The sequence below is a fragment of the Schistocerca gregaria genome, chromosome 5 (assembly GCF_023897955.1).
Source record: "Schistocerca gregaria isolate iqSchGreg1 chromosome 5, iqSchGreg1.2, whole genome shotgun sequence".
Classification (NCBI taxonomy): domain Eukaryota; kingdom Metazoa; phylum Arthropoda; class Insecta; order Orthoptera; family Acrididae; genus Schistocerca; species Schistocerca gregaria.
The window spans coordinates 40,023,030-40,045,292 of NC_064924.1; the positions used below are offsets into that span (position 1 = coordinate 40,023,030).

At 45.0% G+C, this 22,263-nt stretch overlaps 1 protein-coding gene across 2 annotated transcripts in view; it reads left to right on the forward strand.

Annotated features, from left to right (window-relative positions):
• The window catches only part of LOC126273006 (uncharacterized), a 100,000-nt gene extending 86,127 nt beyond the window's left edge, over positions 1–13,873 (forward strand). The window contains exon 7 of one of the 2 annotated variants that reach the window (XM_049976371.1): positions 11,684–13,782. In XM_049976371.1, coding sequence (XP_049832328.1) covers positions 11,684–11,835 — 152 coding nt within the window. In that variant the 3' untranslated portion in view covers positions 11,836–13,782. Of the gene's footprint in view, positions 1–11,683 lie in introns of both variants that reach the window. The other variant, XM_049976370.1, reaches the window with a different exon arrangement.
• Positions 13,874–22,263: the final 8,390 nt, after the last annotated feature.

The following is a 22,263-nucleotide window of genomic DNA, read 5'->3' on the forward strand; positions in this document are numbered from 1 at the left end:
ACATTTGCCTGGTTTCTGAGACATTTTTCAAGCCTGGTGTCCATGTCCGGGCTGCCAACTACGTGTGTTACCGGACCGACAGACCGACTAGTGGCGGTGGCACTGCAATCTACGTCCGGACTTCCCTGGTGCACCATCAAGTTCCTCTTTCGCCGCTACAAGCGATGGAGGCCACTGCTGTAGCTGTCGACACCTCGCATGGGCGCATCACGTTTGTTGCTGTCTACCGTCCGCCTGGCCGACAGTTACTCCTACAGGACGTTAAAGCTTTGCTGGCATTGCCTGGAAAGGTCTTTGCTTGTGGTGACTTTAACGCTAAGCACACCGAGTGGGATTCCCGGTCACCAACAACTTCGGACGCAGACTTCTCTGAGCAGCCCAGCGGTGGAACGCCGTCATCCTCGGACCTCACGAACTCACCCACTTTCCAAACAACGGTGGGTCTCCGGACGTGCTCGACATTGCGGGGGTGCCCTATGTTATATCCGCCAGCACCCGCACTGCCTTATCTTCGGACCACGTCCCAGTTATATTTGACATCGACGTCGATGCCCAGCCAGTGACGTGGGGAGGCATCCCAACCAGGAACACCAACTGGAACCAGTATCAGGAGCTGTTGGACGATGGTCTCCGTGACGCACCTGATGCAGCCGATGTTGGGGTTGATAGCTGTGCCCGCTTCCTCCACGACTGTACTCTACAAGCGGTGCTCCGGGCCACGCCGCGGCCGCGATCTGGCCCACCTGACCGATCCCGGCAACTACCACCGCATCTCATGGAGGCGATAACTGCAAAAACCGCCTCTTTCTTGAATGGCAGCTGACGCGCAACACAGCGACGAAGAGTGCACTCAACAGGATGAGGGGGGGGGGGGGGGGGGGATATAAAAGTTGCCGTTGCAAACCACCGTCATCAGGAATGGTCCAACCATCTGGCCACACTTCGGGTTGACGATGGTACCGCCTGGAAAGCCACACAGCTCTTCCTCCGCCAGCTTCAGAAGATTCCGCCGTTACAAGTTGGTCGAAACATCGTCAGCAGCCCAGTGGACAAAGCCAACGCCATTGCTGGCGTTTTTGAACAAAATTTCCAGCCCGTCATGGATCCCATGGATCCGGACCACGTTCGCCTGGTTGCTCAACGTCTCCCAGTATTCCTCGCTGCCCCTACAGGTGACTAACGTATCGAAGAGGTGGATGCTGATAAAGTCTCCGATCAACTTCGACGACTCAAGAAACGCAAGGCAGGAGGCCCTGACCAGCTTACGAATGAAATGCTGCGACGGATGCCACCGACAGCCGCTGAACACCTGGCTCGCCTTTTCAACAGCATCCTCAGCACCGGTTGCTATCCTCAGGAGTGGAAACACGCCGTGGTCGTCCCCATCCGAAAGCCTGGGATGGACCCTCTTCTCCCGAGCAGCTACAGGCCCATCAATTTGCTACCTGCACTCAGCAAAGTCTTTGAAAGGCTGTATCTCTGCCGCGTCCTGCGTCACATCAGGGATGAACGTCTCCTACCGGACGAACAATGTGATTTTCGCCCTGGACACGCAACAACGCAGTAACTACTTCAACTCGTTGAAGAGTCCCTTGATGCCATCGAACGGCGGGAATATTCCGGGTCATCTTCCTGGCAGTTCCACGGGCGTTCGATTCTGTATGGCATTAGGGACTTCTCTTCAAGCTCCCGGACCTCGGTGCGCCCCTGCCGCATGTCCGTCACTTAAAATCTTACGTCGCCGACAGAAGTTTTCATGTATGCATGGAGGACCTGTCGACGCGCCGCCAGGTTAGGGCTGGAGTTCCCCAAGGCTCCGTCCTCGGCCCCATACTCTACATCCTGTATACTGCAGACATGCCGCGAGTGGACAGGGTCCACCTCGCCCTCTACGCGGATGATACGGCGATGTACACGTGCAGCATGAATGCAGCTCTGCTCCAACGACGCTTGCAGGCAGCGGCTGACACATTTAGTCAGTGGGCCAGGAGGTGCCGCTTCAGCTTCAATGGGGCTAAGACGCAAACCCTCCTCATCACCAAGAAGCACATGCCAGCCGACCTACCGCAGACACCATAAGGGGAACCGCCGTACCTTGGGGCAATACCGCTAAGTACCTGAGTATGACGCTGGATAGAGGACTCACATGGTGATACCATATCGACGCCATCGTCAAAAATGTCAGGGGTAGAATGACTCAACTCTACCCCTCTCTAATTCCGACACCTGCGCTCCCACCAGAACTGGGTGTTGCGCTCTATCTTACGCTCATACGCCCGCTTATCGACTACGCCGCTGTGGTTTGGAGCAATGCTGCAGCGACCCACATCGACCGTCTACAGCTCCTTCATAAAAGGATTCTACGTCTGGCATTGCACCTCCCTCAGGACTTCCCGTCGGACGACCTTAACCGAATCTCCAACACCCCTACTATTCGAGACAAGTTTCTTCAGGCTGCACGGCTCTTTTATGAGAAGAACGTGCAGTCCGAAAATCCGCTCCTTCGAGCTCTGGGCCACCATTTGCAGCGTCTTAACGCACCAGATGGCCCCACCTGATTTGCGGCCACTGAGTTGCCAGCACGTCCAGAACACCGTACCAGCAGACTGACAGGACATCAAACACGAAGTAAGGCCACATCAGAATAACCTTCCGGCTTAGACTCCACCGACCCACTGGGGCTCATGTCCCTATAAGGCAACAGCAGCAGCAGAGAATCAGATGCGCCAGCAGTCGCAGTCTGTTGACCTTACCTGAAAAGGCGCTTTTAGTGACGCTGTATTATCAGAATAGGAAATGTGCTAGTTCAGCGTTACGATCCTATCGCCATAGGAAGGGGGTTCGAACGGGTAAAGGTCCGTTGACAAATGCTGCTGTAGCGAGAATGATTTTGAAGTTCGAAGCCACGGGTTGTTTAGACGATAGACCCCGTAGTGGCCGACCGAGCAAAAGGCGTAATGCTGCTGAGACAGTTCAGGAAGAAATGGAGACTGTAGTGGGTCCGTCTGTGTACGGGGAAGTCAGCGCTCATGCAGTCGCACGTAACACCGGCATTCCATACACTACTGTTTGGTTGGCACTGAGGCGTACCCTCTGATGTTATCCGTACAAAATCCATCTGCATCATGAACTGTTACCTGGCGATTTAGTGAAGCGGAGGGCATTTGCGGTGTGGGCTTTTCAAAAGATGCCGGAAGATGAGTTGGTTGAGTAACCTGTTGTGGACCGACGAAGCTCATTTCACGCTCCGAGGGTCTGTCAACGCCTACAACTGCAGAATTTGGGCTATCGAAAATCCTACAGCTGTCGTGGAAACTCCATTGCACAACGAGAATGTCACGGTATGGGTTAGATTTACTACATCTACCGATATGGGGCTTTTTTTCTTCAAGTAAATGCGTGATTCTGGTTTTGTAACTACTATCTTGACGGGTGAGAGGTATGCCGATATGTTACAGAATCGCATCATCCCCAGACTGGCGGATAAACACCTGCTCGAACGTACGATATTTATGCAGGATGGCGCTCTACCCCATATTCCTAGACGCGTGAAAGATCTCTTGCGCGCGTCGTTTGGTGATGATCGTGTGCTCAGCCGCCACTTTCGTCATGCTTGGCCTCCCAGGTCTCCAGACCTCAGTCTGTGCGATTATTGGCTTTGGGGTTACCTGAAGCCGCAAGTGTATCGTGATCGACCAACATCTCTAGGGATGCTGAAAGACAATGTCTCACCATAACTCCGGACATGATTCACAGTGCTGTTTACAACATTATTCCTCGACTACAGTTATTGCTGAGGTATGATGGTGGACATATTGAGGATTTCCTGTAACTAATGAGTAGGTATTGAATAGAATTGGAGGGAAGAGGAGTTTGTGGCACTAGTTGACTAGAAGAAGGGACCGGTTGGTAGGACATGTTCTGAGGCATCAAGGGATCACAAATTTAGCATTGGAGGGCAGCGTGGAGGGTAAAAATCGTAGAGGGAGACCAAGAGATGAATACACTAAGCAGATTCAGAAGGATGTAGGCTGCAGTAGGTACTGGGAGATGAAGAAGCTTGCACAGGATAGAGTGGCATGGAGAGCCCCATCAAACCAGTCTCAGGACTGAAGACCATAATAACAACAACAACGGGCTTTTTGATCACTCGGTACTTTACCGTATAGGAGAACTGAATAACATTGAGTTAAAAGTACAGTTAATGACATATTTTTCAAACCACCACAAAATATCTTATTCCCCAGACCTTCCTCATTTACCAAAGCCCTCAGCTCGTGCTGTTTTCCGATATTTCTCTCGCTCAGAATTAAAAATGTCATAATATATATTTTTTTCACCCATATATACATTTTGTTCCTTCAGTTATTATTATTATTATTATTATTATTATTATTATTATTATTATTGTTATCAGCAGCAGCATTAGTAGAAGCAGTAGTAATCGTAGTAGTAGCAACGCAAGTTTCTACACCATTAGTCGTTAATCATTGCTGTTGTTCACATTGTCCTTAGATACATTCCATTGTTTCAAGTGAATTGTTAATTCGTATAATATCACGTTATTGCTAAGTATTCATGACATTAGAATTATTGTTTTTTTTCTCAAGAAACTAGTGTGTAAAAGATGCTGTTTGTATAAAATCTTGGCCCGATGTAAAGCACTAATCTGATAAGGTTAAATAAATATAATATATAAATAATCCGAGCCACACCACACTGCAACAACTGGTGGCATGGAGGTTTTTCTTATCCGGTGGATCTACATTTACACTACAGAGGTTTAAACATCGACTGATACCTGGATAGATGCGTTCACATTGCTAATTCAATAAAACTTGTTTCTTTCTAACATTTAGGAGCTTCCTACCCATCTTGGATGACAGTACCAAACTCTTCCATACTTTTGTACACCATACTTCAGAATCTATATGACAATAGGCGTTATTTATGAAAGCGTTTAGATTCATATTAGAGTTGAAAGTATATTTATTATTTACGTTTTAACAGTTCGTTCATAAAGGACTTACGGCAACAAAAGAAGACAGCTATCAGGTGGCATCAGAGTATGAAAACAGAGCAGACTTACTTACCGTATTTTACGGACTAAAGTAGTAGTATGGAATTCTGCCTTACGGCAGGTCTTGTCAGTAGCCAGTCTTTTCATTTCTGAATATTTGTCTCCTTTAATTCTGTCCATCATTTGATGTCTTCTTTTCCCTCATCCCATTTTTCCCTCCACCATTCCTTCTATTCCTTCCTTCAACAAACAGTCCCTCCACAAACAGTGTCCAATCCCGTTCCGTTTTCTCTTTCAGATGACCTTCAGCATGTTTCTTTCTTCTCCAACTCTTCTTAATATTTCTTCATTCCTTACTCGGTCTTCCCATTTCACATTTTCCATTCTTCTCCATATCCACATCTCTAGTACCTCCAGTCTTCTTTCATCTTCCTTCCTCGATGTCCAGGTCTGCGCACCACACATTGCAACGCTCCAGATGTAACATTTGGCAAGTATTTTCCTCAGATTTTTGTTTAGTGGTCGGCAAAGCAATTTCTGTTTCGTCTTGAATACTTCTTTTGCCATTGCAATTATTTTCCTAATTTCTTTTGAGCAATACATATCATTCATTAGTACACTTCCAAAGTACCTGAAGTTATTCACTTGCTCTGTTTCCTCTCCTCCTATTTTCATATGGCATTTTCTCCTCATTCCTCCAATTACCATGATTTTCGTTTTCGTATTGTTAATCTTCATTCCATATTATTCTGATTTTGTGTTTAGATCATCTAACATTTGATCCATCTCTCTTGCACACTCTGCCATTACAACCATATGTTGCCTGCAAATCTTATACACTCCACTCTCCGACCTATACAAACTCCTCTCCTTCCACCAAAACTTTCAGTAATAATTTCCTCCAAATAGATATTGAACAGTGTTGGTGATAAATAACAACCTTGTCTTACACCTCTTCCCAGTTCGACCACACCTACTCTTACTCTTGCTCTCTGGTTCAAATATAAAATTCTAATCAGTCTTCTGTCCCTCCAGTCAAATTCATGTTTCCTTAGGATTTCCATCAATTTGTCCCATCTGACACAGTCAAAAGCCTTCTCAAGATCAATGAACACAACATACCCCTTCCTTTTCTGCGCCGAGTGTCTCTCCGCTATCACTCTCAGTAGCCCAATCGCATCTCTAGGTCCCACTCCTTGCCTAAAACCATATTTTTCACGCCCTATTACGCAGTTCAGCTTTTCATATAGCCTTCTATTGAGTGTCCTCAGCAATACTTTGGCTGCATGAAATATCAGGCTCAATGTGCTATGTTCCTCACAGTTTTACCGTTCTTCATATTTTCTATAGGTATTAAGATACTATCTGTAAAGTCCTTTGGCCATTTTCCTGTCATATATATTTGATTGCACAATTCAGTGCACTCCCTTCCCCAGTGACTAACAGTTCCTCAGGAATCTCATCAATTCCCATTGCCTTCCATTTTTCACCTCCTTCATACATGCGTCAGTCTCAATAGTTAGTATTGCATTTCCTTTATCATCACCTGCAACTTTATTTTGTTCTTCTATCCCAAGCTCTTCTTCGCTTGGTCGGCTGTCTGCAGCGGATAGCCATGCTATATATTCTTCCCATCTTCTCGCTACTTCTTGGAGTTCACTCACCAATTTACCGTCTGCTGCCTCTACTTTCTGTAGTCCTTCCTTTACTCCTTACAGACTATAAGATGCACTTTTTTCTTCCAAAAACTGCCTCCAAAATTCAGGTGCGTCGTGTACTCTAAATTAATATAAAAAGATCCATCGTTTGATTTAATACTCCCGCTAATCTTAAAAATGGCCATATATTCGATGCTGTGGCAAACCTATCTGTTTGGTAACAATGGATTCAACTGACAGCCGCAGCGCACGATGCGACGTACATGAATTGCGGGGATTCACAAGCTTGCTAACACTGTCTAACCTATGATGCGTCACTGGGTCTACGGTGCCTATGAACTTGAACTTAACATGATTTTTCTTACTGGTAACAGTCAGATATTTATGTTAGGAGCTAGTTTCGTAATGGAAAAAAAATAACGAGGTATTCATATGATGCAGGCTATAAATTGAAAGTAATAGCATATGCAGGGGAACTTGGAAACAAAGCAGCTGAACGGCACTTCGGCCCTGCACCAACAGAAAAAACCATTCGCGATTGGCTGGCTAATAAAAAAGATATAACGAAAAAAGAGGAAGACTAAATGTGCAGATAAGGGGACTGAATGCAAAACGGCCAAAACTAGAAGATGACGTATTGAAATGGGTCCAAGGAAACCGTCAAAATGGCACTGGAATTAATACAAAAATGATTCAAATACACGCTGGTGAGCTAGCGCTACAGTGGATCTTAACAGGCATTAAGGGTGGAGTTGGTTGGTGCTACAGGTTTATGAAGTGTCATGAACTTAGTACGCGAAGCAAGACCAAAATACCTCAGAAAATACCACAAGAGCACAATGAGAAAATTTTATCTTTCCATCGAGTTATTATTCGACATCGAAAGAAAGCAATGTAGAACTAAGCCAAATAGCGAATATGGACGAAAATCCTCTAACATTTGATGTGCCGGGTAACAGAACTGTTGCCATGAAAGATCCTAGAACTGTAACTACAATCACAAATTGACATGAAAAAATTCTCTACACTGTTGTCCTTTCGTGTTGTGCTGATAGCACTAAACTACATCCAGTGATAATTTTAAAACGCAAAACAATGCCAAAACCTTCTGAAATACTGCCAGGTGTTGATGTTCACGAACATGAGGAGCTGAATGAAAGAGGCTGGTATGAAACTGTAGATTAACAGAGTGCAGGAGAGAAGGATAGGTGCTTTATAGAAGAAGAGTTCCCTTCTTGTGCTAGGTCAGTTTAGTAGTCATTTGAAAATCCTGCTAAAGAGACACTGAGACAGGGATATACAGAGCTTGCTGTTATTCCGGGAGGCTTTACTTCACAATTACAACCTCTTGATGTCTCGATCAATGAACCATTTAAAGTGTACGTGAGAGAGGAATTGAATAAATGGATGATGGATGAAACACAATTCAAGAAGAAGAGAGCTTTAGAACGACCTACAGTGAAATAAGTGTGTCAGGGATGAAACAGTAAGGGTCTAGAATGAGAGAAGACATTGGGCATTAAATCTTTCAAGAAATGAGACATCAGTAACGCTGTCGACGGCAGTGAAGACCATCTTATGAATGAAGAGGGCAGCGATAGTGATGAAAAGGAAGAAGCAGAAGAAGAAGAGGAAGAAGGAGAAGAAAGTTCAGGTAATGATTTTTTTTCAGGTCAGGTCGTTTTATAAACTACGAATTTCTTTTTTGTCTGGTTTTGCAATCTAATAATTAAAAGTGGTAACTGTTATTTTTTTTTAAAGTACTCAAAAATTAAGGTGCTTCGTATTGTCCGTAGCGTCTTATAGTCCATAAGATAAAGTACTCATAAAGGTATCTACAATAACTATAAAAATTGCTTTGTTTTTATACCAACCTGCATATGTATGATAGCGTATGAGAAGTGTGCCTGAAGCTGACAAATTGAGCTTTGTTTCGCTGCTGTCATCTGTTGTTGTAAGTCTTATGCGGTGACATTAAAGAACTGTTACAAATTTTTAAACAAGCTGTCAGTCAGCAATAAGAAGACTCAGAATGCTGTTTTAAATAACGGCTGTGTTTTTACGATCTGAAGTGCAATCATTTAGCACTGTAACATGATCTGGACAGGAAAGGCATAAACTTTAGGAAGAGACAATGATTATTGAACTATCAATGTCCATAGCCGTCATCAAAACATGGGGGGGGGGGGGGGGCGTGGAGTGCAAGAGGAGTAACTTGCATCCCCCTTCTCTGGAATCGTGGGTGTCGAGTTTTTTTCATTACAGGATTTTCAGAGACTTCTAGAAGATATTTGCCGTTATTTCGCTAAACCTCTGGTAAAGCGTTTCGTTGCTGATCGCAGACAGTACTACACAGTAACAATTTTAATAATATAAGAAGAATTCAATGAACAGTGGGTGAAGTCCGATCAACAGGAACTTACAAGCAATGAGCGAAAATAATAGTGCATTGAGAATGGCTAGCTCGTAGCCGATATCTAGATCTGCATAATAAAATTTAAAAAGGACGGCTGATTGCTGCAATCTATAATTTGCAAGTAAATATAAGAAAGTGTAACTTGAACATAAACATGAAATCATCCTAAGTTTATAAGTGTATCTGCGATATAACAAACTTTTTTTGTCACACATAAAACTGAGTTCTTGTAGCATGACACGTCTCGAAACTGGCCAAGGCATATGCATGAACAATGGCCATTTTAGTCTTGCTCCCCACTTCGCGGACAAATTTCTACTGACGCCCATGCCTGTGTGGCCGATTTGTAATTTCTAATGACAAACCATTTAATTCTACGCCGGTTACAGTGTTTTTGCACGTGTTATTAGTGGTAAGCAGTGGCGATTTCACGTAGCACCCTATCAAGTTGTCACCTGGTTAGCTTGCGACTAACACTATTAATAATTAATGAGTTTCGCGAAGAATTTATAGATGTGACATAACAAAAGGTTCAAAAGTGTAGAAGGTGCTTACGGTGTAAGAAAAACAGTATTTGTGCTGCGTTACGGGGCTGAAATGCGCATATGTCGTGGTTACATAGCAAAGAAGTTACATTTTTCACTACAGCAAACAGAAGATGGATCAGGATGCGCACTACAGCCTACCACACACAGTCGTCAGCATTTTATTATTCTTTTTGCGACAGCAGCGCTACAAGCGGACACTACGCTATGCTTCTGAATAGAATATTGGATGAGTGCGAATAGTGTAGCTTATACTCATTTGTAACACAGTTTTCCAATGGGGAGCGTATCTCATGCCATAAAACTCGACAATAACTAAAAAATGACACCATATTTCTCTTCCTTCATTTTCCAGTTGACGATGGGATGTATGAAACGGCACACTGAAGGACACATTATTTACGGTTCACTACATATATTTCTGTTAAGTACGTCGTTTTCTTTTAAAACGACAAATAAAGACAGCAGAAGACCTGACCCTTTGCAGAGGGATAATTATCTACTCCACAATGTGAAGTTTTGTTCACTACACTTCCAGTCAAATCAGTGAATGTGGAACGTAGGAAACCTATATGGAATGCAATACCTACATTATTTAACGTATCAAATCAGCTACTCAAGGAAGAACCACACAGACTTGATAATAAATGGTCAAAAGCAAAAAAAAAGAACTATTTTCCAACACAGAAGAAAACAAATCCACTATGGTTGCTATATCGGCATCACGATCGGCAAGAGTCTTCTACACATTCGTTAGACACTATGCTAATTTGTTACGGGTAAGGGGACGTGCCGATCATAGTAACATCAGACAACAGCAGCAATACTTCTCAGCCATAAAATTTGCGTTTGTATTCTCTTGATTTCAGTAGTAAAAGATGCAATTATACAGGTATGGGAAAGTATTTCTTTACCAATCAATTGTAGCTTATGGCACTGAATCAATGAGATTCAACTGTATTTACATTCGTTTCACGGTCATTCATGCTCCTCGATAATTTACTAATGGGCGGATCGCAAAAATATAACTGTTTTGTTAAGTGGGTAGAAAAATAATTAAAAACGGACGTTAATTTTACGGACTGATTCTCACCTGTGCCGTTTAAGCTCTTAGACAGCAAGAATTTTCACAGCAGTGAGTGCTGGGACTGTATGGTGCGTAAATTTCTTGTGTCATTATCGCACGGTGCTATGAAGATTTTGTAAATTTAAATTTTCGTTTAATGACAACAGAAACTTATTGAACTCCTCCTGAAACTTGCACAATTTCAGGGTTAATAATTCCTGTTCATTTTTTCATGTTAAATGGAAAGTCACAGCTCATACAACATCGTCCATACTTGTATAACTGACATCTGCGACTCCTGGCAGAACTTAGTCTTTGAAGATTAGTGGTATGGCGCTCTTTGTTTCATCTAGCACTAAGGCTCACACCTTGTCTAATTTCAATTAGTGATTCTTTCCTGTTGAAGTTGTTTCCAGTGACCTTTCTGTACAGCCTAGAATAGTAATTTCTGGATCCTGTTAAAACCATTTAATGGTTATCTAGTTCCACAGTATGATCTGCCACTCCTAAAGGAAATTACTCTTGTGTTCCTTGGACCTGTTGTTAACGCTTTTTATCGTTTATATGCGCACTTGACCGCATGTAAAAGGAATTTTATATACTCCTGATGTGGCAAGCGGTGAGTGTAAATCCTTTCCAGTGCTCAGAAACGCACACCTTTAAACACTGTGTTCATACTGTGTACTCAAAGTAGTCTGCTGATACGATCAGTGTATTTCCGCGAATGGAAGGAAAACTTTCCCTTTATTTATTTCTTTTCCTGTAGAAACACGAGATGTTACTGAGCTTGTTGAAGATGTTGGTATCTGTCTCTTTATAGCCACTGATGATGTCTTCAGAACAGGAAGCGGAAGTGTGCCTTGGATCACAGTCTGATGCCCATGAAACAAAGATCGCCAATAAGGGACGTGGTAGTTCTCAGTTGAAGGAATTAATTTCCTACGAGACGGGAGAATTAAGTGTACTTTCTTATTCCAGATGACTTCATCAGGAGGGCGGAGAAGAAGCGAGGCTGGTTCTTGGAGCAGCACCGCTACACCTCGGACGAGAGCAAGAGGCCCCCAGACAACCACTACGCCGACGACTTGTTTGGAGTGGCGGGATCCTTCAAGAAGCTCTCAGTAGACTGACGCCGTTACAGTTAATTTAGTAGACTCTGTTTCTTGGTGACAGAAAATTGTGATGTACAAGGAGAAACCGATCCCCATCAGCAAAATTTCAGAGTTTGTTTTTTATATTTTCCGAATAATTTACTGTAATGAACTCATGATCTCCCTTGATTCGTTTAATTGTATTTCCTTTGATGCTTTCTAGCTGTTTTGGTCTTTAGTTTGAAGGCTGGTTTGATACAGCTCTCCACACTACTGTATATTGTGTAAACCTCTCCACCTTTCCATACTTACAGCAACCTATGTCCATTTCAACACTTCCTTCAATTATAAAATCGACGATCCCTGGATACCTCGGACTGTGTCATTTCAACAGAGCTCTTATTTTACTTTAATTCTGCTGTTCGTTAATTATCCGTCCTACTCACCAAATCTACAGCGTTCTTCTGTAACACCACGCTGCTGACACTTCTTTTCTCTTCTTGACCGAACATTTAAACCTTCACATTTGAAATGCGTACAAGGCTATACTCCAGACAAATTCGTTCAGAAAAGACACCCTAGAAGGAGGAGGAGGACATTAGGGTTTAACATCCCGTCGACAACGAGGTCATTAGAGACGGAGCGCAAGCTCGGGTGAGGGAAGGATGGGGAAGGAAATCGGCCGTGCCCTTTCAAAGGAATCATCCCGGCATTTGCTTGAAGCGATTTAGGGAAATCATGGAAAACCTAAATCAGGATGGCCGGAGGCGGGATGGAACCGTCGTCCTCCCGAATGCGAGTCCAGTGTGCTAACCACTGCGCCATCTCGCTCGGTGAAAAGAGACATCCTAAAGTGTAAATTTATATTCAGTGTTAACAAATTTATCTTTTTCGTAAATGCTTTAACTGAAACTGTCAGTCGGAATTTTATATTCTCAGTACTTCGACCATCGACAGCTAGTTTACCGCCAAAAAGCAAAACGCATCTATTGCTTTCAGTTTCGTTTTCTAATATAATCCCCTAGGCATCCCCTGACTTTAGTCCCTGAACATTAATTCCCGTTAGAACTATCTCCATGATTAACTTTACTGCCTTAATCTCCACACTGCATTATGTCTGTGATAGGTTACAACCCTGTATCACTCGCTCCTAAACTACCACTGTCTCTTCATGGTGTTAGTCTCTTATAACTGCAGTCTGGTTTCTGTAAAAGCTCTTCATGTTTCGCTACCTGCATTGTGTTCCATCTGCCTTCACAATTTCTTAGCCACACTATCAATTTTTTTCTCTAAATATATGAACGCTACAAAAGTGCTTTGTCTCTATGCAGTCTATCTTCCAAGATGAGTAGTAGGGTCAGTAGAGCATCGCGTCTTCCTGTATATCTCCGGAACCCAAACGGATCTTGCTCAACGTCGGCTTCTAGCACTTCTGCAAATAACTCGCGTCAGTATTTTGTAAGCATGACTTATCAAGCTGATGGCTTCCAAATATTCGCATCTGTGAGCACCTGCGTACTGTGGAAAAGGTATTATTACTGACATCTTTATTTCTCATACCCCTGTCCTTTCTGCTTCGTATCTGCACCGAACTGAAAATATCTGGCAATTAGTATAAAAAACGAATCAACCATAATCACAGTATCACTCTATAAATAGATACCGGAGACCACGGTTCCCTTATACAACAATACTCTGAAAATGTCCTTGAAAGAGCTCTGAAATTTTGTTTGTGGATCGTCTTCACCTGCGCGTGTCTTATGCATGTTCTTCTACACGGACACGGTCAACGAGATCTTTACTACCTCAGTGAATGGTCTATGTAAACCTTTTCTTTGCGTCCGGTATGATTCTTGGACTAAACTGAAGAAACAATAATATTGCCTTTTCTTTCCTCCGTCCCACGCATTTTCTCCTTGTATGCTAATATTGGTAGTCATAGGTTCTAAACGAAAGAAAATAGCCTTTGGATAAGCTTTCTTAAGAGCTGCAGTAGTCATTATGTGTTAATGTCTCTAAATGTTCCTACTTTATGTAGCTTAATTGCGTTGAAGATACATTTCTAACAGTGAACGAACTATGTTGTTTCAAAAACCTCCAGTCCTCCGCCTGTCACGGATTACACCTTGAGAGCACCACCCTCCCTCCACAACCCCCCCTCTCCCCCTCTCCCCCCTCCCCCCTACCCCTCCCCCTCCCCCCTCTCCCACCCCCCTCCCCTCTCCACCCTCCCCCTCACCCTCCACCCCTCCCCCCTCCCCCCTCCACCCCTCTCCCCCTCCCCCCCTTCCCCCCTCTCCCCACCCCTCCCCCCTTCCCCCCTCTCCGCACCGCCCCTCCCCCTCACCCCTCCACCCCTCACCCTCCCCCTCCCCTCTCCACCCCTCCCCCTCCCCCTCGCCCTCTCCACTTCCCCCTCTCCCCCCTCCCCCTCCCCCCATGACTCCTCTCCCCCCCTCTCCCCCCTCCCCCCCTCCCCCTCTCCCCCTCTCCCCCTCACACACACACACACACACACACACACACACACACACACACACACAGAGAGAGAAAGAGAGAGAGAGAGAGAGAGAGAGAGAGAGAGAGAGAAAGAGAGCTCCATCCATCGTTTCATCGTCCCTAGGACTTCTAAGGTAATAATAAACCTCTACAAACTCTTCTACAGAACTTTAGCACTTGTTAGTACTTGCAGTCGTTGTACAGCAGGACGATTACGAACTGTACAAGATGTGACCAATGTTCAAGTCCAGCTACAACAATCTTAATAACAGATTTCGCAAAATGCAGAAAAACAAGTGTTACACACTCGGACTTTAACAGTAACTTTAACGTTCTTGAAGATCATTGCAAAGAATCCGCAGCATGAACAGTTGCATCACAGCAACAGTGATTCTGAGACTCTCAAGGCATTCTGACACATCGTGAAACCGCACAGCGGTCTGAAGCTCCAGATCAATGTATTATACAACAATGCCCTACCTAAACAAAAGAGGGCAGACACAAAGCAATCCAAAATTGGTCCATCACTATCCGATTGCTACAAAACCTCACAAACGGCTGATGAAGAAACCAACACCACGGTTTTTGATCATTTGAAATTGAATACGAATATGAGATTGGTCTTTGACTGTGCACGGCACGCACTGAAAATGGACCAATGAAGTAATTAGAAGGAACTGTATCACAAGTGCTCCCGAAGAAGATTGTAAAATCAGACATTACTTTTGTGTTAGCAGAACAGCCAACACCGTGTTACGAATGAAGGCCGAAATGCACGCGTTTTAGTTCACGCAGGCTGGCGTGTGGAGGGAAGAACTAGACTGACGTGAGGTCTGGAACATGACAAGGAATGAGAATTCAGAAAGCTGACGAAATTAGTTTGACACTTAACTTTAATCCATTAACGATGAACGTCTCTCTTGACGGTACATGAGTGACAATATTATCTGTTCAGAATACATTCTTGAAGATATTACTTACAGTAACTGAATATGGCGCCTTGCTAGGTCGTAGCAAATGACGTAGGTGAAGGCTGTGCTAAACTGTCGTCTCTGCAAATGACAGCGTATGTAGACAGTGAACCATCGCTAGCAAAGTTGGCTGTACAACTGGGGCGAGTGCTAGGGAGTCTCTCTAGACCTGCCGTGTGGCGGCGCTCGGTCTGCAATCACAGATAGTGACGACACGCGGGTCCGAAGTATACTAACGGACCGCGGCCGATTTAAAGGCTACCACCTAGCAAGTGTGGTGTCTGGCGGTGACACCACAATTACAACGTGAACAATGTAGTTCACCTAGAGAGCATCGATATATGAAAAAAAAAAAAAATCCTCACATCGCCTCTGGTACAAAGCAGTATGAAGCACAGAACATGAAAACTAATTTTGCAGTTCCCTTCTAATTGGTTCGCGAAATATCTTACAATATATTGGCATAATTTACAGGTTGTTAAAATTAGTGAAAAATCTTGCTTCACTGCGGTTCAAATAAATTTTAGGTTCTTGATGCATGTAAAATGTTGGCCATATATTTCCACTTTAAAAAATTCTGGCGAACTAAGATACTGAGCAACTGTAACTGAGACATACTATGAACCACTTTCAGCCAGAATCTGAGACAGTGAGTCTGAATCACATGGGCTTAGGCGCCCATCTATATACATTTCATGTAACATTGTAACAGCACTAAATAAATATATATACCGATAGCATTTGCAGCTTCGTAAGAATTTTGTACATAGTTTGGTTTTCAGAAAAATATTGACTTGTTTCACATTAAATTGATGCAAACTCTGATTTGTAATACAACATTTAGTAAACTAATTATTCAAAACAACTGAGTAAGGAACTTTCTACTTTCTGTTGGGATTACGTTTTGGTTTTTGTCGTTAATACACTCAGAGTGTCTTCATTTGATAAATGATTTTATACAACTGTTTTTTCTGTAATATATAATTTGGGACTGCGATTTCAGAAACTGATAGCAAACCGATTTTCTAGAATTTTGTTTGGGGATAGACTTGTCGTATAGTAATGAGAATTTCAAGTTCAGGAGAAAGCCTTTTTAAGTGTAACGGCAGTTATAAACTCATATTCAAGTCAAATTAAATATTCCACTGTACAAGTCATTTTGGAAACATTAGTTCTATCTGCAAGCTGCGAAGCCGTGTATGAGGATGTGTATCAGTCCTGCTACAGATCAGTTCATGATAATGTTTCCTGTTTTTCCGCATTACAAATAGCAGAAAGTTACACTTATAGATGGTGGACAGCCACGTACGTGTGTAGTGACCCGAAATGAACCATTTTACTGATAGTTGCCGACTCTGTGAATATCACATGCGGGTTACTACAACCTAAACTTTTCTGCATATGTCGAGTCGTTTGATAACATTGCAGAACTATTTTCATGTCTGATTCAATTGGTACGCACTGGGCAGACAAATGATTCATTCTTTCATAAGTGTCGAACGTGCACAGCTGCCTACAACGTTATACTTCTGCATGTTCAAATAAGAGAAGATCTGCCCCTCACCCCCACCACCCCTAAAATCGATGCGCATAACGTCAGTTCCATTGTCCGCTCTGAAATATCTGTTGTTGTAACATTTTCCTGAAACCCTCGTGGTAGAGTGTGGTAGATTATGAATCCGCAACATGAGCAGTTAGTGTCCCGTTCCTGCCAATGTACTTATCCCCCTTCAGGTCGTTACATAATTCATTGCACTGTTAATTGTGGCTACGCACGTGTAGTATGGAAAACTATCTACTTATTATCGCGTAATTTTTTTCGGTTTAGGCAACCGTCGGTCTATCTCCACTGCCTTAGAACTCACTTGTCCCGAAGGAAATCATGATATCCACGTACTTCTTCCGACTACTGCTGTCATCCTTGCTCAGCTTCGCACACAGGCCACCCTCAGCCGCAGGTAATTAACAGTGCCGTTTATTGTCAGGGCGTTTACAATTAACTCAGCTGGTGGCGCAGATTTTCAATAATTGCTCGCTTCTCGTTGGGGTATGGTCAGTTGAGAACATAAACGTCGCGCGCTCGGGTTCCCGGGTTCGATTCCGGGCTGGGTCAAGGATTTTCTCTGCCTCATGATGACTGGGTGTTGTGTGATGTCCTTAGGTTAATTAGGTTTAAGTATTTCTAAGTTCTAGGGAACTGATGACCATAGATGTTAAGTCCCATAGTTCTCAGAGCCATTTGAGCCATTTTTTGAAGAACATACACTAAGTGATCAAAAGTATCCGAACACCGCCAAAAACATACGATTTTCATATTAGGTACATTGACTGCCACCTACTGCCAGGTACTCCATATCAGCGACCTCAGTAGTAATTAGACACCGTGGGAGAACAGGACGGGCCGCTCCACAGAACTCACGGCCTTCGAATGTGATCAGGTGAGTGGGTGTCACTTCTGTCATACGTCTATGCGCGAGATTTTCGCACTGATAAATATCCCTAGGTACACTGTTACCGAAGTGATAGTGAAGTGGAAACGTGAAGGGACACGTACAGCCCAAAAGCGTACAGGCCGACCTCGTCTGTTGACTGATAGAGACCGCCGACGGTTGAAGAGGGTCGTAATGTGTAATAGCCAGACATCAATCCAGACCGTCACACAGGAATTCCAAACTGCTTCAGGATCCACTGCAAGTACTATGAAAGTTAGGCGGGAGGTCAGAAAACTTGTATTTCATAGTCGACTTGCTGCTCATAAGCCACATATCACGGCGGTAAATAAGAAACGACGCCTCGCTTGGTGTAAGGAACGTAAACATTGCACAATTATATGGAGTGATGAATCGCGGCACACAATGTGGAATCCGATGGCAAGGTGTGGGTATGGCGAATGTCCGGTGAACGTAATCTGTCAGCGTGTGTAGTAGCAAAGTAAAATTCGGAGGCGGTGTTGCTATGGTGTGGTCGTGTTTTTCATGGAGGGGGCTTGCACGCCTTGTTGTTTTCGTAGCGCTATCACAGTACAGGCCTACATTGATTTTGTAAACCATTTCTTGCTTCCAACTGTAGAGCAGCAATTCGCGGATGGCGATTGTATCGCCGCGCGGAATGGCCGCGTGGTTACAGGCGTCATGTCATGAATTGCACAGCCCCTCCCGCCGGAAGTTCGAGAACTACCTCGGGCACGGGTGTGTGTGTATTGTTCTTAGAATAAGTTAGATTAAGTTAGTTTAAGTGGTGTGTAAGTCTAGGGACCGATTACTTCCGCAGTTTGGTCCCATTGGAATACTCACACATTTGAACATTTTTGCGATTGCATCTTTCAACACGATCGAGCTCCTGTTCATAATGAGCGGCCTGTGTCGGAGTGGTTACACGACAATAACATCCCTGTAATGGAATGGCCTGCACAGAGTCCTGACCTGAATCCTACAAACACCTTTGGGATGTTTTGAAACGCCTACTTCGAGCCAGGCCTCGCCGATCGACATCGATACCTATCCTCAGCGCAGTACTTCGTGAAGAATGGGCTGACATTCACCATGAAACCTTTCAGCACCTGACTGAACCTTTCAGCACATGACTGAACGTATGTGTGCAAGAGTGGAAGCTGTTATCAAGGTTTAAGGGCGAGCCAACACCAAATTGGATTCCAGTATTACTGGTGGAGGGCGCTACGAAACTGCCACTGATTTTGAGCCAAGTGTCCGGATACATTTGATCACATAGTGCAACATCAAATGAATTACTTTTCCTTGAACTTCCAATTAAAACAAAAGTCCAAACCGCTAGGAATGGCGGACAACATCGTATCAAAGTCACTCGTCTGATCAGTGGTTTATATTATTCGATGTTTATCAATAAGAGTGAAGAGGATAGTAAATTTATAAAATGTGCTTGAAAGCTAAAATCTTCAATTTACGACCTGCTAGGCTACATGAAAGAACATATAATGACAGTCACCATAGAAAAAATCAAATCTTTTTCAGCATATGAAAGATTAGTGTTGTGGTTGGCAGGAAAGCCAACCGTGTTTTTCTAAAGGAGGCCGAAATGCACGCGTCTCAGCTCACGCAGGCTGGCGTGAGGTCTGGAACATGACAAGGGAATTAGAATTGAGAAAAACGGACGTAGCTGGTGGAATACTTAACTTTAATCCATTAATGGAGAACATCGCTCTTTATGGTACATGATTCACAATATCAATAGTACGGATACTGGCGCCTTGCTAGGTCGTAGCAAATAACGTAGCTGAAGGCTATGCTAACTATCGTCTCGGCAAATGAGAGCGTAGAAGTCAGTGAACCATCGCTAGCAAAGTCGGCTGTACAACTGGGGCGAGTGCTAGGAAGTCTCTCTAGACCTGCCGTGTGGCGGCGCTCGGTCTGCAATCACTGATAGTGGCGGGAAGCGGGTCCGACGTATACTAGCGGACCGCGGCCGATTTAAAGGCTACCACCTACCAAGTGTGGTGTCTGGCTGTGACACCACATTCCTCCCCCGCAAATCGCCGTACGGTTGTGGCATAAGGCTTCCGCCCGCCGTGGGGAGGACCGCATTTTGACGTATGCGACGAGGTGGGGAGCCTAACAACAGGCGAGGCTGTGCCACCCGCACCCTGCCATTCGGACCACGGGGAGCTAGGAAACGCCTGAAAACCTACTCTAGGGTGCACGCCAACATGCGGTGTATGCGCACGTAGAGAGAGAGAAGGGGCCGAAGGGTCGACCTCCATCGGGCCGGGGCACCCGACGGGCGAAGACGACATATGGTCCGGAGCGGGCAAGAGTTCCATGTCGGAGGACAACTGGTCACGGGAAGCGATCGGCGGCCCTTGACCCAGGGAGGAGCCCGGCGGCTGCAGCGACGCGTCCACTGCGGGCGTTCCCGGCGGGAGAACAGGCGGCGGCGGCGGCGACGGCGGCGGCGGTGGCGGCGGCGCGTCGCCATGGGGCAAAATGGAAGGCAGCGTCGGTAACACCTGGGGCTGAAGCGAGCCAGTAGATGGGTCCCCGGGGCGCTGACCGGACGGCACCGTCGCTGAAAGCAGAGCGGCAGATCCCGTGCGACGACAGAGGCGCAGCTGATTGAGATGCCGACGCACCTCACCAGAGGCCCCAAAACCAGATACATAGCGCTGCCGAGGCAGCGAAGAATGCGCCCTTCGAGCCAACGCTGTGAACCTCGATAGTGGCGATAGTAGACAACGTCGCCTAGAGCAAAAGCAGGCGTCTGCCGCTGCACAGGAACCTGATGCGGCAGATGTAGCAAAGACATCAAGGTTCGATGATGACGACCGTGGAGCAACTCAGCCGGCGAGCGACCATCTCGGGGCTGAGAGCGATACGAGGACAAAAAGAGCAATAACGCGTCCTCCCGAGAATGCGTCTCTTTCAACTTCAACATCTGTGACTTGAAAGTTCTGACCAATCGTTCAGCGGCACCGTTTGACTGTGGCGAAAACGGCGCGGACGTCAGATGTTGAATACCATTGGCCTTGCAGAATTACTGAAATTCTGCGGACATGAATTGTGGGCCATTGTCGGAAACAACAGTCTGTGGAAGACCTTCAATGCAAAAGGTAGCGGATAACTCTTGGATGGTGGCAGATGACGTCGTGGAAGACATCCGGACAACAGGAGGAAAATTAATGAATGAATCTACCACCACCAACCATCGAGCATTCCAGAATGGACCAGCTAAATCGATGTGTAAGCGTTGCCAAGGGGAAGTGGCTTTTGGCCATGCAAAGAATTTACACGGTGGTGCTGATTGGTTTTCTGCACACATCATGCAAGAAGAGCACATATTCGTAATCACGGCATCGATTCCGAACAAAGTACAGTGCTGAAGAGCAAGTTGTTTTGTTCTCACTATACCCCAATGTCCTTGGTGGAGAATCTGTAAGACAGAGGACTGTAATGAACGTGGTACCACGACCCTGGACTGATCATTATCAGAAAGCAACAGCAAAACACCACGTCGTACAAAAAGTCTCTCCTTGTGTGCAAAAAATCGGCGAACCAACTGGTCCCCGATCCGTGACTTTGACAAAGGCCATTGCGTTGCAACAAAACGCAGAACGGGAGCAAGGACAGGGTCGGCAGCTGTGGCTGTAGCTACACGACGAAAATCAATCGGAAACGATTCGACCACGTCATCGGTTTCCGCATTAATGAACATGCAAGCAAGTTCGGAGGAATCGAATGCCCTATCCTCAGCAACAGGCATGCGTGACAACGTATCGGCGTTTCCGTGCTTAGCAGTGGACCGATACAAGATATAGTAGCGGTACTGCCGGAGGAAAATAGACCAGCGAATGAATTTCTGCGCTGTACGTGGAGGTACAGGCTTGGTCGGATGAAAAAGCGATGTCAATAGTTTGTGGTCTGTGATTATGGAAGACGACCATACAAGAAATCATGATACTTTGTAACACCAAATACGAGAGCCAATGCTTCTTTCTCGATCTGTGAATAATTTCTTTGCGCAGACGAGAGCAATTTAGACGCAAAGGCAATAGGGCGATCGTGCGATCCATCTTTGTGCGCAAGTACAGCACCGATCCCGAAATCCGATGCATCCACCATCAACAAAAGGGGCTTCTGGGGATCGAATGGCGTAAGGCAAGCATTGGAAAGCAACGCCGATTTCAACTGGCGAAAGGCGCGTTCGCATTCCGTCGTCCAGACGAACGGAACACCCTTACGGCGTAAGCGGTGAAGCGGAGCTGAAATGGAAGAGGCATGCGGCACATATTTATGATACTAGTTGATTTTTCCCAGCACATTCTGTAGCTGCTTCAAATTCTGCGGCGAAGGCAAGTCTTGAATGGCACGAAGGTGCGTGGGACTGGGATGTATGCCTTGGGCATTGATTACATGTCCCAGGTATGGCAAGTCCCGAGCAAAAAACACACATTTTCCTTCCGCAAGCGAAGACCATTGTGTCTCAAGACCTGAAATAGTTCGGAGATTGGCCAAATGTTCTTCTTCCG